At 40.4% G+C, this 23748-nt stretch overlaps 1 protein-coding gene across 3 annotated transcripts in view; it reads right to left on the reverse strand.

Moving 5' to 3' along the window:
- znf462 (zinc finger protein 462) overlaps nucleotides 1-23748 on the reverse strand; it is a 56769-nt gene that overhangs the window by 29254 nt on the left and 3767 nt on the right. For all 3 annotated transcript variants that reach the window (XM_063478410.1, XM_063478408.1, XM_063478409.1), the window contains exon 2: nucleotides 173-417. In XM_063478410.1, coding sequence (XP_063334480.1) covers nucleotides 173-377 — 205 coding nt within the window. In that variant the 5' untranslated portion in view covers nucleotides 378-417. The remainder of the gene's footprint in view (nucleotides 1-172; nucleotides 418-23748) is intronic.

A 23748-nucleotide genomic window follows, 5' to 3' on the forward strand; every position in this document is an offset into this window, starting at 1 on the left:
CTTTCCCTTTCTGTAGTTTCTGCAGATAAAGTCTATCCACAACTCTTTACATTACCCAACTTTGTAAAATGTATGATCACCTTACTTTGTAGACTTCTTTATAACAGACACAGACATGATCCTAATCCTCAACAAAACAACAGCAACATCTGAATGAATGTAGCAGGCATACTCATTCCAGATTTAGGAGGCGTATAATCCTTGTCATCTTTATCATCATAGTCCTCTTCTTCCTCTTCGTCTTCATCTTTCAGGGAATCAGACTCATCTGCATCTGCAGGCTGCAGGAAAACAGTGTGCACTTCCTGTATGTGAGTCTTCAAGTCGTCGTATGACTCGGCACGGAAGTCACAGCCATCACATTGCAACACCTCCATTATTAAAACTGGGGAGAACTCCCTGGAAAATCAGGGAAACCTGCAAAACACAAAGAGAAAAAATCATGAGGACACAGAACCTTTTTCAAGAAAAGCCAAAGTAATATAAAACAATCGAGCTGACACTTTCACACGTGAGGTCAGGGCCCGAATTTTGTCAGACTCAGAGAAAGTATATACAGAGAGAGTCCAGACCTAGACTTCAGGGCCGTCATCACCCTGTTCAGTGTATTAAACATGCTGTTCCATAAAAAATGAGCTCAGTGATGATTACTGCTCTGTGAGCAAAGAATAATCAGGTGTAGGATGGTACACACACCTTCACTAAATAACAACACTATGAAAGAAGAAAAAAAAAAAGAGAACAGATGCTTATGTGTATCAGCTCAAAAGATATGCTCCAAATGCAAACCCTAATTTCGTAGCTTAAAGAACTCAGCCTAATAGAACCTCCTTTCCATTTTCACCTGTTACACTGTGAGCGGAAATTTATTGGATAAAGTGCCGCCCTTTGAATACACCTTTCAGGACTGCTTTGAAATGACACAATTAAAGGACCAAAATCGATCAAAATGCCACCGAATTATTATTTTTTTAAAAAGCAACAACAACCCAAACCCCCAAAAGAAACAAAGAAATAAAAAAGAGTTAATCCGTTCTCCTTTTGATAAAAAACCCGCACGGATCAAGCGCCATAAATTCACATACAAATATTATCTATCGCTAAAATGACAGGAGTTGACACAAAGCCAACAAAACATGACACAGAGGCAAATCAGCAGTTGCCGATGTTATTCTGAATACTAAGAAGGTTCCTTTTTTTTTTTTGCATAGCATCATTCCAAGAACAATGGAGGGACTGAGGAGGGATTATGGGCTGATTTGTCCCATTTTTATTACCTTGGGATAAGCAACAGCTGGAGAGCAGCTCCACAGCTCAGTATTTAGAGCAGACTATTCCATCAGATTGTATCAACTGCTCTGAAATAAGATTGAATGAATCAACTAAGAAATGATGGCTTTATGTCTTTGGGCTTCTCTGTAGTTTGGACATAGCCAGTAAAATGAGAGCTGACGGCGTGGCCGTTATTTCAAATCTCTGTAATTGTGGCTCTCTGATCACCAGCAGTGATTCCCCCCCCCCCCCCCCCCCCCCCCTCAAAACTACATAAAACATGTAGCTGGCATTGGTTTTTGAAAAGATGGTTAAAAGGGCAAAGTTTACAGCCTTGACTCTGGAATTAAAACACATTCAATCTGATTTTCTCTCCTGAACGCGGCAAATTAAATGACAGCAAAGTTTTTCTCTAACATGTTACATTTTTTAGGATGAGCTTCATAGTGGGTTCCTCTTTTCAGTAAATGTAACTCTAATATGTGAGCTATAGGGTGTTATGGTCCACATAGCTCCAGAAAATCTGAGATTCTTTTTTAATATACAAGTATGGTTCATTCCATAAATGCCTGTCCGAGTACTGTGGGCAGATAAGGTTAAAACTGAGGTTTACTACCAGAATAAGTATGCTTGGTGTTTAAAAAGGCAGCAATTGATTTAACAAAAAAAAGGCTGTGTGTCAGCACACGTAGAAGGGGAAAACGGAAGAATTCGTCCATGAACTACTTCTGCTTTCATAAAACACAAGCTGAAGCTTTTGTCCTTTAACATGATTGCAAAATCTGTGGAGCAGATCTTAACATGAAACATCTCAGAACCTGAAATGAAAGACAAAGGATTTCTAAAATCAAAAGACAGAAAACTTGTGACAAAACTGAGAAACTGAAATAAACCTGTAGGTGCGTCAAAACGGTCTGTTTATCTCAGTGAGCAAATAAAAGCAAACTATGCCACAAATCGACGGTTAAGAGATTACATTACTTTGGTACTAAATCAGCACCTGTATGGCCCGATTTCAACAGGAACTGTATAATTTGAATTTATCTAAGCTGACATCTTTGGCAAGTTTCCCAACTAAACTGCTTGTGTCCAAGGACAGGGCACAAAAAAACAAAAAAACAAAAAAAACACACAACCAACAAATGTCTAACAAGTATGGATGAGTAAGGTTGTGGTGTGGGAGTCTTTAGGTTTGTTCAACACAACCGGCATGCAGCCGTTTCACAGAACAAGACACACCCTGCTGTGCAAACAGCAGCTCCTCATGCTGTTTCTGTATTTCAGGATGATTACACCTTCAAACCAAAAAGAGTTTCATGAAAACTACCTGGAACATTTCAGGATGGATTAAAGCACCTCTGAAAGCACAGGTGGCCCTTCCTCACTGCCTGCTTGATGAAGTGCGATGAGTTTCCTTTGTTTTTCTACAGCACTGCATGGCAATGTCCGCAGGAGGGATAAAAAAAATAATTAAAAAAAAGACTAAAACAACAATGAAAAAAAAGAAAGAAAAAAAACACACACACACACACACACACACACGGGAAGTTGTGCACACAAGTGGTATGTACACAAATGAACACCAAACACAAACACACTTTACGTACTCTGCACGCCACTTCTGCTCGAATCTGTTAAAAGTGGAAGAGGTAAGAAGCCCCAGACTGTAACAACAGTGCTCTTTTGCACAATTTATAATTTTTTTTTCCTTTCTTTGTTGTACAACTTTGCAGTTTAATAATGACGAATGACAAGTGACATTCCCCACACTACTCCCTGGCTCGATTCACAAATGGACGTCAGGGTTACAATGGACTGTATGCCCGTGTCTGACATCCCAGGAAGACGACTTTGGTATGCATTGAGTTAAATGTAACCCTTTTAGTCTTACCAACGGAAACACATTTTCAAGCTGAACATCAAGCCTCTTTTCCAAGACCCACTTCTTTGCAATGACTATTCATTTGTTTTCTATTAGGCGACGGCCAAAATGTTTTGAATATATTCAAAGAAGATTAATGATTCACACTTCCAGTGTGACCCTTGTTGATCCCTTGTTGTTTTAATAAAAAAATAAATAAAAGAAAAAAGTCTACACTGCACTGTTCTTGGATGTCTGGAATATGACTAAATCCTATCTTACTGCTGTACTTTTTGTCATTGGAAGAAATAAAAATATACGACTGGCACAAAATAAATAATATCCCATAAACCTAAAGCCTTGAATCTAAAAATTTTTAAAGCAAAAAAACAATAGACTAGTAAAATATTAATCTGCTTAGGCCTGTTCATTTGAATGCTGCAGTGCATTAAATGTCTACAACACGACTAAATTAGACCAAGAACACCACAGTTGAAATTTGTGGGCGTGGGTCTGGAACAGATGACTAAACACCGAAATCAGGTCATGTCAACTAGCGATGTACTTTGGAAAAAAACCAAGACAACAGTTAACAGTGCTGTTAACCAAGTATTTAGAACCACATGAATTTAAAAAATAAAGCACAGTCGAATCATGCCTTCACCAGATTGCAAAACATTCATGGCCACTTCATCTGAAAGTAGATATCGGCAGCCAGAGATGAGACATCCGAAGCAACATTAGTAGCCTACAAATGTACAACAAGCATTTGATCACTAAAAGCTCCACAATGTGAAACCATAGAAAATCAAAAAACAGACCTGTCTTTCAGGTCTTAAATGTTACGGCAAAGCAGAAGCGCCTTAAACCTGCTTTATTAACAGCCACTAGGGGGCGATACACACGGTTACAAAAAGACATCCAGTTCTATGTCTGACTGTAAACCTGCTCTTACAGACTTTATAGACTCAGTCTCTCATTTCAAGTCATACAGATTTTTATTTATTTATTTTTACAAAAAGTTCATATTATATTAAGATTTATTAAAGCCTTCATTGCACAGGCATTATTGCATGCAACTACCTGACAAGTACCAGTTGCGAGAAAAAGTAGCACTCACGAAGGCCTACAGCCTGGTCAGTGACCCTCTGGTAACCTGGATACTAGGGACCAATGGGCACAATTAGTGGTCAGTGGTTGCTGGCAGTGGTAATATTAAGTTGGTTCACAAAGAGGTATACGAAACCACACCACAAACCTCTACACAATTGCTTTGGTAGCAGGTTGCACCAGTTGCCTGTGTGGAAGATGCAGATTTTCTCGCCAGCCAGTTGCAAAGGTCGCGCCAAGTGGAAATGTGAAGAGTACAACGCAAATCAGAAATGGAAGCTGTACGCTATCAAAGTAAAAGTTGCGCCTTTTGAAATGTTTTAGCGGTAAGGTACAGCTTTTACCTTGAAGGTGAATTTTCTGTGAAACTTATAAGCAAGTGTTTGCAGACAAGTCTGCATCTTCCATACAAACTACCAGCAATCACAGCACTGGTTACCATCTCTATGGTTTATAGGACGTTAGCCAACAAGGAAGCAGTTTTACATTCAGGCCTGCCCGCTACATCCATCTTGTATACAGTGTGTGTATGGAACTGAGAGGGAAATAAAAAGCAATACACAATCACCCTATATTAACCTGTGTTAAGTGGAGAATTACACTTATTTTAGGAAAGTTCCCCAAAACCATTTGTTGCTATTGGTTTTTTCACCCCCTCCCCCCCATCCCCCCCATCCCCCCCATTCATGAGTTCAATTCTGAATCAACAACAATTGAAAAAAAAAAAAAAACCCAAAAAACCCAAAAAACCAAACCTAGTTTAAAGTATTTTAAGTGAAGAAAAAAAATACTTCCAGTGTAACTGAACTACTAGAAGAAAAAAAATTCATTATACTTATTCTACTTATATTTATTATGTCAGGTTTAAGTTGGATAGCTATCTGTGAAATTTAGTTTCAGTAACACTATCGTTTTCAGTCCCCCCACTCTCACTCCCACTGCAATTCAAATGAGATCCAGCCAGAGACAGTTGGGAATCCTACCGTGCTTCCCACACCCAACTGACCAGCCAGTGGAGCGCTCCACGAGAGCCAGCCAAACTGCCAGTATGTCCCTGAGCAACCAGGGGAGCCATTGTTGTTCAGGGTCAGGTTACAACTTCACCACGTGGCCCCACCCTGCTCTCTTGGCAGTTCACTGCTGTTTTGAACAAAGTTGTCTCCTAATGAAGGGTTCCTTGACATGGATATCAAGAGAATCCCGTTGGAGAAGGAGGGGAGAGAGATGGCCAGGGAGGAGAGTGGGAGAGAAATAAAAACAACCCTTGTACACAACCAGCATTTGCCTCAGAGTTCACTGTGTCTTTTCAGGCAGTCAGTCCCTGCACCACACCAAGTTAATGGGTGAGATTGTGTAACTGCTTTCATCTAGTCAGCTGGGGCTCTAACAGACAGCGACTGAGCTGCTCAGATCCTCCTCTGAGCCGAGCTTCAAGGGCAGCCATTTTAGGAGCTGACTATGTGCGCTTAGGTGTTCAGCCAGCACACAACATGGACCCACAGATCTGATCCTCTTCCTCAAAGGCAGGCAGCCTGTCGCTGGAGAGCTGCTGACAGAAATCTATCTGCCAGATGTACAGTACTGTACCCGAGCTCTCTGCCCACACAGCTCAGCAGAAAACATCTCACGCTCTTGCCAGCCTGACTTTGCGCAGTCTTTTCATTTCTCGGCGACATTATCTCTCACATCAAGAGATTCTCGGAGAAATGCTGGATGTCCCTCTCTAAAAGGAAGAAAGAGTAGGTCAGAGCAAGCGCCATCCACCGGCACTTTGCGGAGCAAAATACGGCAAAAGCATTTTGCGGAAGCCGCCAGCAACGTTCCACAAGGGGGTCTAAAAATGTGAGGCATGTCTGAACTTCTTTATCTCAGAGCGCTCTGCAACCCTGAGCCCTGAGGAGACAGGGGCACACAGAAGCAAAAAGGGAAGAGCAGATCTGAGAGGGAAAGGACGGGAAGGGAAGGGAAGGGAGGGAGGCGGTGAAAGTGCATGACGGAGCCACCTGGAAGACCTTCGGTGCAAGCAAAAGAGGACAAAGCCATCAGACTGGGCTCCCCAGATTCCAAAGTCTACTGACATTTGTTAATCACCAACCGGTCTCACTGCATTGGCAAGCTCTGCCAGCAGTCACACCCTCTACTCAAACTGGCTGACAGCAGCTGCTCTGTCTGAAAGAGGGCCTTTGAATAAGCCAGCATTAAGCTGATTAGGAGTACAGAGGTTTTTGTCCTTAACTGTTGGTTAGCGCAACCATCTCATGCTGTCTGGGAGAGAAAAGTCCACAGATGTGTTAAATTATTATATGGCATGCATCCTGGCGACAGATAAGTCATCTGGCAAACAAGGCAGGATGTGCATCTCGTCAACCTGCACAGCCTCAATAATTAATGACCCAGTGAATGAAAACGACAGCCTGATTTTTTTAAAGGGGGAAAAAAATGATAGTGGCAATAACAGCAGATAGACAGAATCATGGAAATGTATTTATTTGTGTTTTCTGAGTTTAGATGACCACAACAGAGAAGAAATCAATATGTTTAGTTTAATTTTAGAAATTTTTAAAGGCAGAGAGACAGAAATGTGTAGGAAACCACACAATACTCCAAATCCTGATCTCTTTAGCCCGCAATGCTTCACCAGGGTTTACCCAGAAGAAAAAGGAAAAGCCGGAGAAAGATCTCATTGTGTCTTGCAGAGGAGAAAACGTTGCGTCACGATACCAGTGAGAATTTGGCCTCTTGCACAAACAAGAGAAAGAGAGATCTGGAGATCAAGATGTCTACTCCCATCCTCTGATGTCAGCGGACCCGGAGAACTCAAGACACCGAATCAGAGTGTGTGCTTTAAGAGTTTCTCAAACACAAATAGCACGCAACATCTAACACAGCTATGAGTAACTCATAAAATAAACAAGTTACTCCCTGTCACAGGTTTGAGCGAAAACAAAGCAAGACGCTGAAATATAAACAATAAAATAAACATGGATTCAACTGTCGAGCTTCTCTATACAGATGTTTGTTGTGCTACATGGGGCAAAGATTACAGAGATTATTGAGGCGTATTATGTCATGTAAATCTAATTTACCGTTAAAATATAGTTGGATTTTTCAAAGTACTAAAGCTGAGTTTTTCCTGGTATTTATTATGAGAAACAGTAAATGTAAAGTTTGATTTTCCCATTCGCACTCCAGTTGTGGAGGTAATGGACCGCGATGCTGCTTACAAACCACCAGAAAAATCAAGAAGAAGAGCAAAATGTTAGCAAAGGTAATATTCACCAGAGCACACTCAGCAAATGAGTGAAAAACAATGAATTTATCAAACTCAAGCAAGTTAATAGTAGTTAAGTAATGGCCAAACACAGCAGCAGCAGGAGGAGGAGACCATTCACAGCCATGTCTTAGTTTTCAGGATTACAATAGTTGCTTTGAATGTTTGGAACTAGCTTAAGAACCTGACATAAATCTTCTTCACAGCAGTGATACTTCAGTTCGTCTCATTATTGCCACCTTAGTGACTCTGTCACAACACCCAGCCAGTTTTAACAGCCTTTAGTAACTTTTTCTAAAAATGCACCTAGCGTCATATGTAATGTTTCCATCGTGTAATGGTTAGCACAATTGCCTCCTTGCCAGGAACCACACCCAGCCTAAGGGTTCACAAGGTACTCCTAGCCACAAATCTAGTCCAGATAAATGGGACGGTAGAGGAAAAGGAAAAAAAAAAAATCAATAAAATCTGTGCCTTTCCATCCCTGCTTCATGAGCAGTGGTCTTTCTACCCTGCCAGAAGTCACCTCTGAGAAGTAGACCTTTTTCTTACTCATCCAGCGAGCTGCAGCACCCAACACCGGTACAACAACATCACCAGCGGAGCTTTAAATATTCACAGTTAGCTACCACTTTAGCAAGCAGTAGTATATAGAAAATAATGGAAGAGACAGTGTACAAAATGTATCTGCAGTTGCAAGATTATATGCATTGAGCAGAAAACCATGCTGAGCTGTCGCTGCTTAACAGCAATTTGCCAAGACTATAAACTGTCTAAGTTTACACCTAAAACATCAAAAACCTGGCATCAACTTGGACATATCGGGCATACATCAGACTGCAGTGACTCTCACTAGTAGAAGATTAGTTCACCCAAGTGAAATCTTTGTTTTATTTTATGTTTTTTTTGTTTTTTTACAAGGAGTCAAATTTTGCAGCTCTTTGCTATGATTGTTTTATCATAAAGCCACAGAGCCACAAGAGACAAGACATCTGCTGCACACCACTACAAAACAAGCAGGTTCATAACCAGCAGCTTCTGCATGCTGGCCCGCTGGCTCTGTGAAAATAACTCATATTTATATCCAATGATAGGTTTTCACAAGGATGACAAAAACACTGCCTTTACAAAAAAAAGAAAAGAAAAAAAAATCAGTAATCTCCTCTTCAACATTTTCCTCTCAGTAGTCTATATGCACCTGTCTTTTGAACATTATTCATGAAATATGGCAGGTTGCGGCAGAGTGCTGCTGCAATAGAAAGATTTAATCAAGAGTATTAAACAATACGATATTCAGCCAAAAAGAATGAATCTGACAATGAGAACTTAAATTCCAACGTTTATCTCACAAGTTTGCCGACAATCTTGATATATGCTTGCTTTTTCTTTAAAGAGTTGGTCATACCAAATCTTGACTTTTAAGTTTGTTAGAATTACACAACTTGTTTTTTTTCTGAAATATTTCATTTTCATTTATATGTGCACATTTCAATAAGTCACTGGCAGAAGATAAAGAAATGAGGGGAGGCTCGAGGGTTCTGCACAGTACTATATAAATCACTGTAACTAGAACCTGAGTTGAATTGAAACAAAGTGAAGCTGCAAGCACATCATGCACACCGACATACAGCTGAAACAAACCTTTTTATTAGTTTATCTGTTTACTGATTGTTTGAACTGTGAAATCCAAGGAGAGCATGACCATCAAAATCTCTCTATGAATTTTAACCCACTTTTCCCTGCATATCATGTCAGGTTCTGTGATATGTTTATGCCTTCTTGCACACACAGCATGTTTAAGATGTCTACCCAGAGACTTTGAATGTTCTTCAAGTCAGGGGACTATGAAGGCCACTCCAAAGCTTCAGCCTGAGTTTCTTTAAGTAGGTCATGCTAGATTTTAAAGGTATGCTTTGGAAACTCGTCTCGATGTGGGAACCTGTCTCTTTTCAGTTTCACATTTATTTATTTTTTTTGAATGACTGCATGACTGACGCATCCAGACTGTTCTATATTTAAGTGCAATCCAATCGTCCTCATATCTGTGCAGTGTTGTCTGTTGCAATGAGTTACAGACAATGCTAAAGCAGAATATTTCTTCTCCCAAGCTAAACAATTGGCAAGCTATACGCAATTTAATCTTCATGCGTCCACCCTTTTCCAAAATAACGTGCTTTTGCAGATGTTTTGCATGCTTCCTATGTCGATTTTTGTGAGGTTTCCTGATGACTCTTCCATGTAGACCCTGTTTTTGCAAGCAGCTCTATACACAGGAATGGTGCCCCGATCTCATATGTGGGAAGGTTTAGCTGACACATTCAATACAGATTTTGCTTTTTGCAGTTTTCTAAGTCCCGACTTCCTCTGTTAAGAAAAATTGTGGAACAGTGAAAATTGAAAGCTAGAAATGCCATGACATTTTTTTATAGCCTTCCACTACTCACCGGGCTTTATTTTCAGATCCTCAATTAGACTGACAGATTGTTGAGTGGTACCAAAAATTTAATTTACTATTAGCTGACAATTTCAAATGACGATTCTTGAGCCATCTTACAAGTCTTGACAAGTCAATGACTGTCTAGTTAATCCCTAAAGCCTTTGGTAGCTGTGTTTGGGTTTTTTCCACATGAAGAAAGTTTAAAATTGTAGTCAAATTTAGTCAAACACAACTGCAGCACTGTGAGGCCAAATGAACAAATGGATCAGACACTTGGGAGAATTATGACTGGCATACAATATGTAAGCAAATTTTAACTGCAGCTGTAACTTTTCATCTTGGTTTTAATTCAGGCAATACTTTTTAAATGATACCACCATTGTGTCCTCAGGCTTTCAAGCTTGTCTGATGAATTTAACTGTTAATCCTATCAGATCTAAAAGATGTTGCTGATAGGCACCGTTTAAATAACAATAATGGGCTACAAATAACAGGATTTGATATTTAACAGAATTCTAAGTAGTGGATGAATATGGGTCAGTTCATCATTTATTATCGAATTATGCCTTAAGCATTTTTTTTTCACTTGATCCTTTGCATGCTTTCCCACTCATCTTTAATGGAACATATTATAAGTTTAGTAAACATTGAACTACAACAATTGTTTCTGAATGGGGCACTTCTACTTACATGTCTAAATCGATACAGATAAAATATAAAAATCAAGCATGTATGTATACAGACTGCTTCTGCAAACATTAGTGAAAGAATGGGTCACTCTCAGGAGTGAATTCCACCTTGGTACCGTGATAGGATGCCACCTGTGTAACAAGCCCAGTCGTGAAAGTGAAAGTGACTGGGAAATGACAGCAAGTCAGACATGAAGTGATAGGCCGTGTAAAAGCACAGAGAGGGATCAGGGGATGCTGAGTGTGCAGAGGTTGCTGACTTCCTGCAGAGTCGGTTGCCACAGACCTCCAAACTTCATGTGGCCTTGAGATCATCTCCATGTGTAGAAAGCTTCATGAATGAATTTCCATGGCTGAGCAGCTGCATCCAAGCCTTACGTCACCAAGTGCAATGCAAGGCGTTGGATGCAGTGGTGTAAAGCACACTGCCACTGGACTCTAGAGCAGTGGAGATGTGCTCTCTGGAGTGACGAATCACTCTTCTCCATCTGGCAACCAAATGGAAGAGTCTGGGTTTGGCAGTTGCCATGAGAACGCGACTTGTCTGACTGCACTTTGCCAAGTGTAGAGTGGGAGGGGAGCAGGGGGGTTAACGGTGTGGGGTTGTTTTTTAAGAAGTTGGGCTCGTCCCTTTAGTTCCAGTGAAAGAAACTCTTCATGCTTCAGCATACCAAGACATTTTAGACAATGTCATGCCTCCAACATTGTAGGAACAGTTTGGGAAGAGCCCCCTTCCTGTTCCAACGTGACTGCGCACCAGTGCACAAAGCAGCGTCCATAAAATCATGGATGAGTTTGGTGTAGAAGAACTTGACTGGCCTGCACAGAGTCCTGATCTCAACCCATGGAACACCTCTGGGATGACTCAAGTTTATACAGGAATGAGGGCATTGTGAATGAATGTATGGTTCATGATTTTACTTGGAAAAAGAAAAAGGATTTTGTCTCCATTTTCATCTCAGTACATACACATTAAAAAATTTAGAAGACCTCTTTCCTGCCTAACAGTTCCTTAACATTGCAAGTCACTCTTTATAGGTGAAGGCTCAAATTATCTTCTTGAAATCAACTGATGCAAGCGTGGGCCAAGTCAAGCAGCAGCAGGAAATATTTCTTTTGGCACCAAACTGTTAAACCTTTTCTTTACATGATACTGTGAGACTTTGAAACCAGAAAACTAACAATGTAAGGCCTCAGATTCATTTTTTGTGTGTGGTCATATTACACCTGTTCACGCACTGTAATCATTAGACGGAGTATTAGATCCCGTTGGTCTTTTATTGTTAAATTATTCACCAGCTGTTTTGACACAAACAGGAAAACCAGCTCGGCTGATGTAAAGGAGTAGTGACTTAATGAAGCTTGGCAGTTTGATGATGATGAACCATATTTAAATGGACAAACTTGATTTGGTGCCTAATGTGGTGGAGAACAGTTAAATTAAAAAAAACAAACATCTGAAGCTCCTATTTAAATTAGACTGAAACTTCCTGAAAGAAAATATTTGATGCTTAATTAAATAATTCAAGCAAAAATGCCGGTGTATATACCGTGACGATTTGCTGACTTGCTCTATCATATTTGAGATTATATTGCCTGAAAACAATGCAACCAATCTAAGAATGTCACAATTTGCTTTTAAGAAACTGGAAAAGGTCCTTCTCACTTTTTTCTAACAACCTTGTAGACTAGAGATTGCCTAAAAGTGAAACAAATAATGGTTGTTATTGTTCAGCAATGTGCACACCAAAGTAGGGGATATATTAATATATTAAGAGCTCATGTTACCTGGCGTATGTATGTTGAAAAGAGCAAAACTGAAATGGACAGCTTTAATGAACCGAACATCCGAGAACATTTTTTTTTTTTTTTTTTAAATCTCTACAGACTTGTCAGGAGCACCTTTAAACAAACAGGCTTGTTGCTTACCAATCGGACATGGTACATACAGATGGACAATGGGATAAATCATGAATCAGTACCATGGTGTTGGAAGACTTGTTACAGCAAGTCTGATTTGCTTCAGCTGCTCCTTACAACTTAAAGGATTTAAAGGATCTCCTGCTAATTTCTCACTGTCAGATACAACAGGGCACCTTCAATGCCTTATAGAGTCCATGTGGGTTTGATTAGATTGTGGCAGCACTTAATAGACCAACATCATACTAGGCAGAGGTGATTAGAAGCTACTAAACTATAGACAACATTGACTAGTTCCCTTTTATTAAAAAATTGAGTTAATTGTTTAATGGGAAGCACTTTACAGACAGCATTTAAGCTTTTTAAATTATGACAGTTCCACTTCAACTTGCATGCGTTTGAATGTAAAGGCAAAATAACAAAGAGCAAACTACAACCCAGTTTTTGGAAAAACACAAAGCTCCCACTAGCACTGAGACTGCTCAGTTGCATATAGAGCCACCACAGACACTGACTAGATGGTCAGGACAACTGACTCACTCCTTCCACATCTGTGGGAAATCTTAACATACTATTTTTGTATTTTTGTTAGGGCTTTAGCAAATCCCATTAAAACGTATCCGTTAAAAAGGCCTGTTCTGTGATGACTACCTTTTCCGCCTTAACACAGCTCCCTACTCAACTATTAACAACCACTGCTGCTTTTACCATGTGTGCGCTCATGGCGTCAGAGCGAAAAAATGGTCCTTGAGCTACCTATTGTAGCAAGAACCAACACAAGAGCTACACATCATTTTTGAATCCCCCACTGATATTTATAAATTGCTCTTGCTTTTAGCAGCAGCATGTAGCAGTTTTCAATGAAAAACAAAAACAACGCTGTGTAACATTTATCAGTGAAGAGACCAAAAACAGAGCTAAAAGAGAGCAATCACTGGATTTCAGAATTTTCAGATGGCTCAAAATAAATTGATTTGTTGTATAACGGGTGGATTTAGAAAAAAAGTTACTCTTTAAGATAAGACACTTTATTGTGAGGCCCAATCAATATGGAGCTGATATATTGTACGATATTAGCTTTTAGACGATATTTCAATTTTGGCTTTTTAACGGGCGATAAATGAAAATTTTGAAAGTACATAAAAGACGAGAGAAACACCCTTCAACCATGCTATAAGTGTTGATATTAACACCACAAACGACAACCAGCTGATCCAGTCCTGCAGCGTGTAAACCAGTTCTCTAATACTTGACTGTAAAACAATATTATTTTTAAATTTTATTCTCATTAATTTAGTAAGCACTCATAAATAACTACAGATAACAAATGTTAGGGAAATCTGTTTATGTTTCGGCCTGTATATTGGATTTTCTTAATAATCAAATATCGTTATCGGTTTTAAAAATCCTGCATTTTGGGGGGTTTCGTTTATTTTTTCCAAATTTTTGAAATTAATGCATTGCAGTAGCGAAAACTGATTTGCTAAACGTTCATCGTATCAACTCAAAAGGTGATATGTCACTGATATGTTTACAGCGTATCATAATAGCAGGTAAAAATGTTATTTTAAAGAAAGGTTAACAGTGTTAACAGTGTGATAAAGCCGCACATTTATTAGTTAATTTAATTTGTTAGGGTCAGCAAACACAGGATGCTACAGGCCCCGAGACAGCAGCCAAAGGGCAGCCAGGAAGCATAATTAACATTTGTACTGTCAGCTTACATGCACCCATATGCGTCTAAATTTACTGCACTGCACACACACACACACACACACACACACACACACACACACACACACACACACACACACACACACACACACACACACACACACACACACACAAAACAATCAGAACGATTACACAGCATCACATCCTAAAATACAATGTGCAGAGTTCCAGCAGCAACTTGTCTCAGACTTTTCGTGGTGTAGATTCACCTGAAGGTCTCAGCAAACAATAAAACCATGGGGTGTGAATATGCCACAGCGCGTTATTCCCCTGAAAAGGATCAAGAATTACTTTGCATGAGCGTTGAAAGTTGCCTTGGTTCATTTTGGAAGGGTGCCCTCAAATACAACCTAGAAATATAAGTCGGGTTTGAAGAACGAAAAAAATTTGCATGCAGCTTAGAGTTTTGTTGCCGCACAGTTGAAGTTTTATCTGTTGGCAGTGTAGCAGATAACAACACTGGCTCAAAACAGAAAGGCTTGTCCAACCTGACTGACCTTCACAGTCCAATCACAGAAGACTTAACATGCTGAAAGACAGAAAAACACTGTATAGTAGTTTCTTTTTGCATAGTAAAACTCTAATGTAGAGATCCTGCATGTAGGGGCTGTGCATCGCTAATGTGGGATTGATTACTGATTGCTTGCACCTAAAGTTGCGATGTGCTTGTTGGTTCAACACTTAATCTAATGTGTTTCAACAACCACATGATTGTTTCTATTAAATCTGTTGCCATCATTGATGGTGCACATTGGAGGACTCTTGGCAACTTATCATGCAGAGTGATTGCATTTGTTTTTAGTCAAATGTCTCACCTACTGGTTTGGTATTTAATGCAATTTCTATTTCTCACTTCAGTAATCAGTTCAAACCTGGCATGACTGTTAACATGAAACAGGCCTTATTTTAGCACGGGACACTGTCATTGAAAGCAACAACTTTATTTCTATTAGTATTAGTAGTATTTAGCTAAAAGTAACTGTGTGAAAGTGCAACCTCAGAGCTAACTCTTTCCCACCAATGTAGTCAGTGTTCAAAGAATGTGATTTCCACCGAAAAAACAAACAAACTGGTGCCCAAAATCTGTCACCAGTGTGGCACCACAAAAAAGTGTTTGGTCCAAAGGTGGAATAATTGCATCATTAACTATGGAAGGGTTTTTTCCTACATTCAGCACCAGTTTAAATGACTGGATATACCCAATAAGTGGGTGTGTTCAAATGTTTGACAGGTACCAACAAGCATGTAACTGGTTTTAGAAACTGATGAAGTGAAAGCTGGTTCTGAAAGACACCAAACGCTCCGCACTTGCACAGCTGCACCAATCCAATGTTGGAAGAGATGTAATAGATGAAGTAATGAAGTAATCTCTTTTGTAACATATTTGTTACTAGTTTACAGCTTTGGGCACAAAGTATAATATTATTAAATAATATTAGCACCAAATCATTATGGTGGGTGACCACTGTTTGCTTTTGAAACAGTACCAGTGCTTAAGCATACTTTCTTTCTGGTTTGTAGAATGCCCTGAGCAACTTCAGGAACTTCAGCAGTCTTCCTGTGAATTTAGACTGCTTCAGCTGCTTCTGCTTCTTTATGTAATCCCAGGCTTACTCAATGTTGTTGAGGTCTGGACTCTGGAGTGAGGTGGGGGTGGGGTGGAATGAGGTAAGTGTGCACTACCGTCTGTTGCAGAACTCCTTGTTCTTCTTGTTGCAGAAGATAGCTCGTTTATGCTCTGGCTGTATATTTGGGGAGCTGCAGGATATATTTGGGACTTGCTCAGATGTTTTGTGAAGGTATTAATGATGGATGAGAACTGAAAAAAACAAAAACAAAAACCAAACAACCCAGCTGAAGTACTTTCACAGTCTGGAGTTCTTGAATAGAAATACCAAATCAGAAAGTAGCAACCCCATATATTATACTCAAATTGGTGCTCCTGCTACTTTGGCAGTGTTGATAATTAAAACAATGACATTGATAGGTTTAATTTAGCAACCTGAATCTGACAGATATTTATCTTGCTACTATGTTACTGATGAGCATATCTGTCTCGTTACAACAGCTTGTGCGATAAGAGCAGTTAGTTGGACACTGACCTCATTCTTCTGTGCCTGTGATCAGAGCACAGAGCTTCCTTAAATGACGTGATCACATGATCCTACTCATTTGAGGAAGTCTGAATGTGCCGAGATGAAACATCGATCCCACCTGGCCGATCAATGAACCAGGCCTTTTCAGAGAAGATGTGAGGAATCAATAATGTTCAGTATGAACATTTTGTCATAACATTCATCAGACATCTGCTGGAATTGAATGAAAGGGATGGGGAAGGGCATGAAAGGCAACAGAAAAAGGGCTGAAAATACATCAGGAATGCCACCACGCAATGCTCTGCCTGTCGAACATTAGCATATATTTGAACTTAAATATTTTCTTTCACATTTCTGTTCAGTTTTCGTTTTGGTTCTAAGAGGACAGTGTGTTTTAAATAACAGCGCAGTTTGACCAGCATTATTACTCAGTTTAGGAAAAAACAAAAAAAGAAAAAAAAACCACCATAATAGTCAGAGCATTTCTATCATGTTTCAAATGAATCAGCCAACTCTGGAGAGTCGAAAAGTCACAAACATCTTCCAGAACACCAGAAATCCTCCACATTGTCATAAGATATAATCAGCTATCTGACTAATAACTAAAGGAGAAGTCACAAAGTCAATGTGTTTTCAGACCACACCCATCTTTAAACACGGCCATAATACTGACCTCAGCTACCCACCTGTACATGGTGCCATCATGCTGACAAAATCTGTCGTCAGGCACGCAGACCTATAAACACATGCCAAAGTACCCAGGAGTGGCTTTTCTACTAGTTCTGGCTCTTTTGGGCTACATTTTGCAACGGAGCCCTAAACACCAAAGCCTGAAAACAATGCCATAATCACCATTGTGGCTGATAAAAATGCTGGTCGTAAAATCTGAGAAGATATCTGTTTCAGGAGGCATATGGCATTCAAAAAAATAGGTCAACCATAACCAGCTAAACAGCATCTCTCTGACCAAAGACATTCTTCAGCCTTACACGGTTTGATTTGACCGGCAGCTGATAATGACTAATATCACGTAATGTCTGCCAACATAAGACTGAGATTCTCCTGCCTTCCTAAAGTCAGTTTTTTCCAAAGACCCCGGGAATATTTTCAGTCAGAGTCATGATAAATATTTCTATTTACATTTTCTCTTAAAACCTTCTGAATTTATTCTCTCTTCCATCTACACAACAGCTGTATAAAGGTTTTGACCTGCACTCTGAAACGTACCACTCCTCCATATTTGGCAAGTAAGATCAAAACATTCAACCTTGATTTCATCGGACCACAAGTTCCATTTCCTGTCATGGGAATTAACCACATGCTTGCAACATTAAAATGTGCCTTTTGGAGAAGAGAAATCTTCATGCCGCTGCCCCGCAGAGAGTTCAGAAGTGTGCAGAACACATGAATCTCTTGCTAACTGCATGTTGTGGACAGACTCTGCTATATAGTCCTTCAGATATTTTTAGCTTGCTGCTGGCCTCTTGGTAGTTTTTCCCTTTTGAGCTTCCTCTTTATAAGTGTCCATCATAGGAAGATGACCTGATCTACATGTGGTCCTCATGGTTCTATAATTCCTTCCATGACATCTATCTATGCTGTGTTTCAGAGAAAACCTTCATCTAATTTTTTACCCTCCCCCCCCATCTGAAACGTTATTTTTTTAGCATGCAGGCGCTTTATACTTATTAACTGCACTATTTTGACGTTGGAAAATCAGCTTTTACTTTTTTCTAATCAGAATGAACATAAGCAACACTGGACCGTACATAAGCACAAGTCTCAAAAACAGACCAGACAAAGCAGAAGTAGCCAATTTTTGCATAGAAAAACAGCAGTCATTTGTGTCTAAACTTTAACTGCAATTGAGCAGAATGAATGAAAAGCAGTGAAGATTTTTGTGAACATCCAGCTCAGTAATCCTGGTTTGTCTCAGAGAGACTGCTAAATGCAGGTGCAGAGCCTTTCAGACGCTGCAATCCAGCAAGCTTTGCTGATCTGCTGCAGCCTGACCTTCACGAGTGTCACATTCAAAGGGCGTAAAAGAGAAACAACTCATCGCAGCAGGATCAGGCAACCCTTAAGGATTCTGGGTAACTGAGAAGATCATGTAGGCTAACTGCCATACCATTAAGATGACTAAAGGGAAACCAAATGAAGCACAAAGATATGTTTTTCTAGTGTCAGTTGATAAAGATTTAGAAAATCATTACTGCTCTTCAAACTGATTGCTATTTCAATACACTGCACGCAGTTACAATAGTATCACAATACAGCATGATATCTGTGTAACTAAAGAAGAGCAAACAACGTTACAAAACTGCAAAAGCCCGAATTGTGATGTTATTCAGTGGCTTCTTCACATTTTCCCTCTGAGTTTTACTTCTAAACCGCAAGTTAGTTAACTTTTTTGCAAGCAGCACCATATCAGTTATAATACACCAACTCTGAACAATAAAACTGGAGGAAAAAGTTTTTTTTTTTTTTTTATACAATTATTAATACTGGCCTACACATTTATATTGAAATTGTGCTGAAAGACGAAACTCAAGAATACAACATCTGGTCCCAACTCGCCACACGGTCAAGACATTCAACAAAAAGAAGACACGCCACCTTTGTAATAAAAGTCAGAACCCCCCCCCCCAGTCCAGAGATTTTGATCTCTGGACCTCAAAGTATTTGAGTGACTGAAGCCTTCAAGCAAATCCTCACATCAAAAAGAGGAAAGTTGGAATTCTTTTAACACGGCACCTAGTTGGAATGCTATGATGAGCCCAGAAAAATGTGACAACTTTCTCTTTCAACAAAACTAGAAGGAAAAAAAAAAACACATGCACATCTATAGCAAAAAGCTTGACCAAGAACAAGTAAACATAAACTGAACCACGAAAACAGTTTCAAATGCAGACCTCAATAATAAGAATAAAAAAAAATATCAAGCGTACTTTTTCTTCTTCCTGTTTTTTACTTTCTAGTTTATGTCACAGTCATGTATAATACAAGGTCAGACAGCGCCTGGATCAGCCTGTCTCTCTGACACGTTACCTGACATCACCCATCACCAGTCACTTGGCCTTTTCTATTTAACATCAGTGTACTTGCTGACCTCTATATAGACTTACTTTGCAAAGCAAGACATTCCCTTTGTCAATCAAAAGACATCCAACTTGCCAAATCCATGTCTCTCTAAAGCTGCATTGGAACAAAAAAAAAAAAGGAAAAAAAGAAGAAGAAGAAGAAGCTGGCCATCATGGTACAAGTAACCTTGCACCAAGGGTAGCCTTTGTGCTTAGCAAAGGGCTCAGATTGTTCCTTCTAAAAAGGAGGACGACTGCAGAGCACTCAGTAGTAACATTTGGCCCTTTTTTTGCACAGATGATAATGACCAAGCAGATTAGGAGGGGACAAGCATTAATGGTTATCTGCTGTGTGGCTGCCGTCTTCAGGTTGTCATGGTGAAAACTAACCAATAAGAAAAAAAATAATACAAGTCCACTTAATATGCAGCGCTGACACTCTTTTAAATCTCGTGAATTTGCGTTTTAATCACGAGCCTGAGAGATATTTATGTGACCTTCAAGGCTGAAAGCAGCAAAACAAGGGTCTGGTAAATCCCTCAGCTTGAGCCTGCTGGGTGTGAAGGTTAGATACCGAGATACCGAACACTCTTACACAGCCACTTTCTTCATTCCTACAAACAAAGCCAAAACATAAATCCCAACTGATTCCTTCCTAACCTGTTACAGGTCTGTTTAAAGCTAAAAAGCACCAAAATATATATATTTTTAAATAGCTATTAATAGAAATCAGAACCCGGGAGATCAAGTAGGACAGCAGATTAGAAGATAAGAAACAGAAGCAAGCAGACACAAACATGGCTCGAGTCCTCTGCCTTCTTTTAGTATAGTCACCTCACTTGGCTGCTCTCTCGTCTCTCTCTCTCGAGGCTGACAGAATTATCTTCTGCATCAGAGCTGAGGCTGGGCCAACGCTCAGCACAGAGGACTCCATTTCACACAGCCAGCCCCACAGTGGCCAAGGAGACACGCAGCCAATCACGCTGGAGAATCAGTGGTATGGCCATCCACCATTTTGTGCTCCTCAAGGTCTTTGACTGTCCTGCTCAGCTGAGTGGAGCTGCCTCTGCTTGCTCTGCTATCTTGTTACACAGATGGAAGTGTTTAACTTTAAGAGCGCAGACCTGGGCAAGCTGCTTCCCCTCCTGTCGGTTCCTCTGCACACTGTCATTGCAGTCAGCGAGAAAAGCAGAAGTGAAAAGTGTGGTTTTGTGAACTGCAAAGATGGCCTCCTGCGAACCTGCCTTTTGCTGTTCTTCGGAGGGTGAAGACAAGATCCCAGATCTGATTGTCGTGCATCTAAAACGTGGCTCCTTCGACCGCCCGGTCGAGTACACTTTAGAGGCGATGTCGCGTCCTGAACCTTCTGCGAGCGACATCATACTTATATAGGTGACCTAACGTGGTCTAATCAAGATTTCCATGAAAGAGGTTAGAGCTTCTTTTCTACACTGAAAAGCATAAGAGAGGAAAACTTGGGGCAACCCTCAGCAACACGATTAAATATTCCATCCAAAAATGATTAAGTGCACAATTTAATTAATAGCCTCGGGCGTGATTATTTTTACAATTTTATATGGGAATAGGTAGATATTTTTGGTTTTCTCAAGAGGTTTCTTCCCTTGAGCTTAAAAGAGAAAAAAAAAATCCTGACAAAAGATGTGGTGTACACAAGTAGGCTAGAGCAGAAAAAAAAAAGTTGTTCTGCACACAACACATAAGTCAGACACATGAGCCTGAAGATATGCTTGAGTCAGATCTCTCCAAAGTGAAACATAAGGGTTCATGGGCTAAACAAACAAGAGTGGGGCAAGTGAAGGACAGATCTTGGAGAGAAACCAGGAAGTGTTTTTCCACAAGGACAATTAGGTCCAGGAAACCTTGCATTCCGTGCAGCCTTGAAGCCCATCTCTCCTAGGAAACCATTTCCTGACGTAAATCAATCCGCTGCTGTCTCAGATAAATTCGGCATCATCTCACAAAAATTGTCCATAAATGACCCCGAAGTTTTGCTCTTGAGGTACCAAACTTTACAATCGAGGGAAATGTTTAGTATAACTGAAATGCCTCCTTACTGTCAGGAAAATTACCCTCAGCTGGAGGCTGAGGCTGGAGGCAACAGGAATTTTACTCCTGTTTTTCCATTTTACACATCAAAATGCCTTTTGGTTGTATTCTATTCGCCCAATTCACAAAAAAAAGTAAGGAAAGGGGGGGGGGGGGGAAGGATTACATGAAAAGACTGCAAGATGCACTGAAGGGTTTCTTGTAAGTAGTGCTCAGTGGACAACTGCCAGAAAAGCTTGCAATGCTGACTTCCTTGTAAGCCTGACATGGCAGTTACTACAGTTACAAGGACTGGGTGAGGTTACAAGCTAGCCAGGATGGAGTGTCTCACAGTGACCATGAGAGGACACAGGAAGAAGCTGAAAAAAAAAAAGGGGGGGGGGGGGGGGCGTCAGAAAAATTCAAAAGTCAGCTGCAGGAAACACTGCAAACAAACTCTGTGAAGGTTCAAAGTTTTTTAAGAAGAAAAGAAGGTAGGTTCCTCTCCAGACCTGCTAAAGAGTCAACTCAAGTTTGAGAAGGGAAAGATGAGACCCATCAATATTAACTTACCACTGAGACCTCCTTTCCAAGCTCTTAAATATTTAATCGTCCTTGGACAGTTCTGTTGCTTCGGAGGCTGAGCCACTGTGGATCCCATCTACAAGACCACTCCTGTTTCTGCTCAATGAAGGCCTTGTCCGGTGGCACCACACTGCCCAAGGAACGGGCGTCTCCAAAGAATTTTTTTCTCCTTTTTTTTTTTTTTTCTTCCTCCCCACCACAGGCAGCTCGAGACTGACAGAGTTGGTTCACTGTGTCTTAGCAGAGAACAGCACAAATCCTGAATTTAGGTTGGAAACCTGAGGACGCCGTGTAGACTGTTTAATTTATCCCACCAGACGAGCTTGTCTCTTCAGCACGGCCACTTTAGACCTTGAATTTCAACAAAACGAGTCCCTCGCACGCCTAAAATATGCACGCTGAAAAGATCAGCAGATCTAGATAAAGGTAGGGCACAACTGCAAGCTTCACTGAGCTACACAAGCATTTTTTTTCTCTTCCTCGGGACACAGTTGAACTGTTGATGTTCTGATGGAAAGCAGAGAGGAGGAACCAGTTTTGCAGCAGTATAACGTCGCAACTGACAACAGAAACTGGAATGACACCTCTAAGAAGCTACTTCCTTGTTCCACTTAAACCCTGACATGATATTGCCTTTTAGTTCTTCAAATATACCCGCTACAGTTAAACAGCATTAAATTATTCAGATGGGCAGAGCAGGTTTGGGCATATTGTAAGAGCATGCATGTGTGTGGTGGCTACTTATGAAGGCAGGAAGGTCAGGAGAAAATAGTGAGGGGTTTTTTCCCCCCCTTGCTGCTGTGCTGTGATGACTGTAGTGTTTTGGATCTACACTTGCAGCCTGGCCCTGCTGCTACACTTGCATCTTGTGAGCCATGCATCACGTCAAGAAAGCACTCACTGGAGCATTTCAATTTGCTTTTGTGAGTCTCCCTAGCCTTCTTCAGTGCCCCAGGTAGAGAAGAATGGAGACGTGCATCACCCAGTGTGAGTGAGTGAGTGAGAGATGGAGGGAGGGGAGGGAAGGACAGAGAGAGAGAGCAGCTGTATGCATGTATGCGTGTTTGTGTGTGTAGAGGGGGGTGATGAGCTTCATGACCACTTCCTCCGAGCATTCAAACCATCACAGAAGTCTCTCTTGTTTGATCCTCTGTCCTCTCTGTCAAGCTTTTCTAACATAATCCTGAAATACCTTGCAAACAAATCCAGTTATGTAATTCCTCCCCCCGCCACCTTAAAGCTGAGCTATGGTAACACTGAGTATTAAAATTTTCTTTCTATGCCGCGCTAAAATTCAAACAGTTTGATATGAGTGTGCGCTATATGCAAATATTCAGTCAGACAGAAAGTGGACCATCAAATAAATAAATAAATAAAATAAAATAAAATAAACACTACTGTCTGCTGTACCACGTCACAAGTGAGAGGGGAACCCAATCAGAGATGATCTTGATCTGCTTTTCAGACCATTTATTACTAAACAAACAACAGCACTGCCCAACTGCCATTCTCCACTTCAAACTTAATGCAAATTAAGGCAACATTCGCTGGAATTACTACAGGTCCCGGAGGTGTAGTCTCTTTAGAACAAACAGTAATCGAGCAGTGGAGGTCACAGTGTCACGGCCTTTGGTTGGGACTTTCAGA

This window comes from Pelmatolapia mariae, linkage group LG7 (assembly GCF_036321145.2).
Source record: "Pelmatolapia mariae isolate MD_Pm_ZW linkage group LG7, Pm_UMD_F_2, whole genome shotgun sequence".
NCBI classification, from domain to species: domain Eukaryota; kingdom Metazoa; phylum Chordata; class Actinopteri; order Cichliformes; family Cichlidae; genus Pelmatolapia; species Pelmatolapia mariae.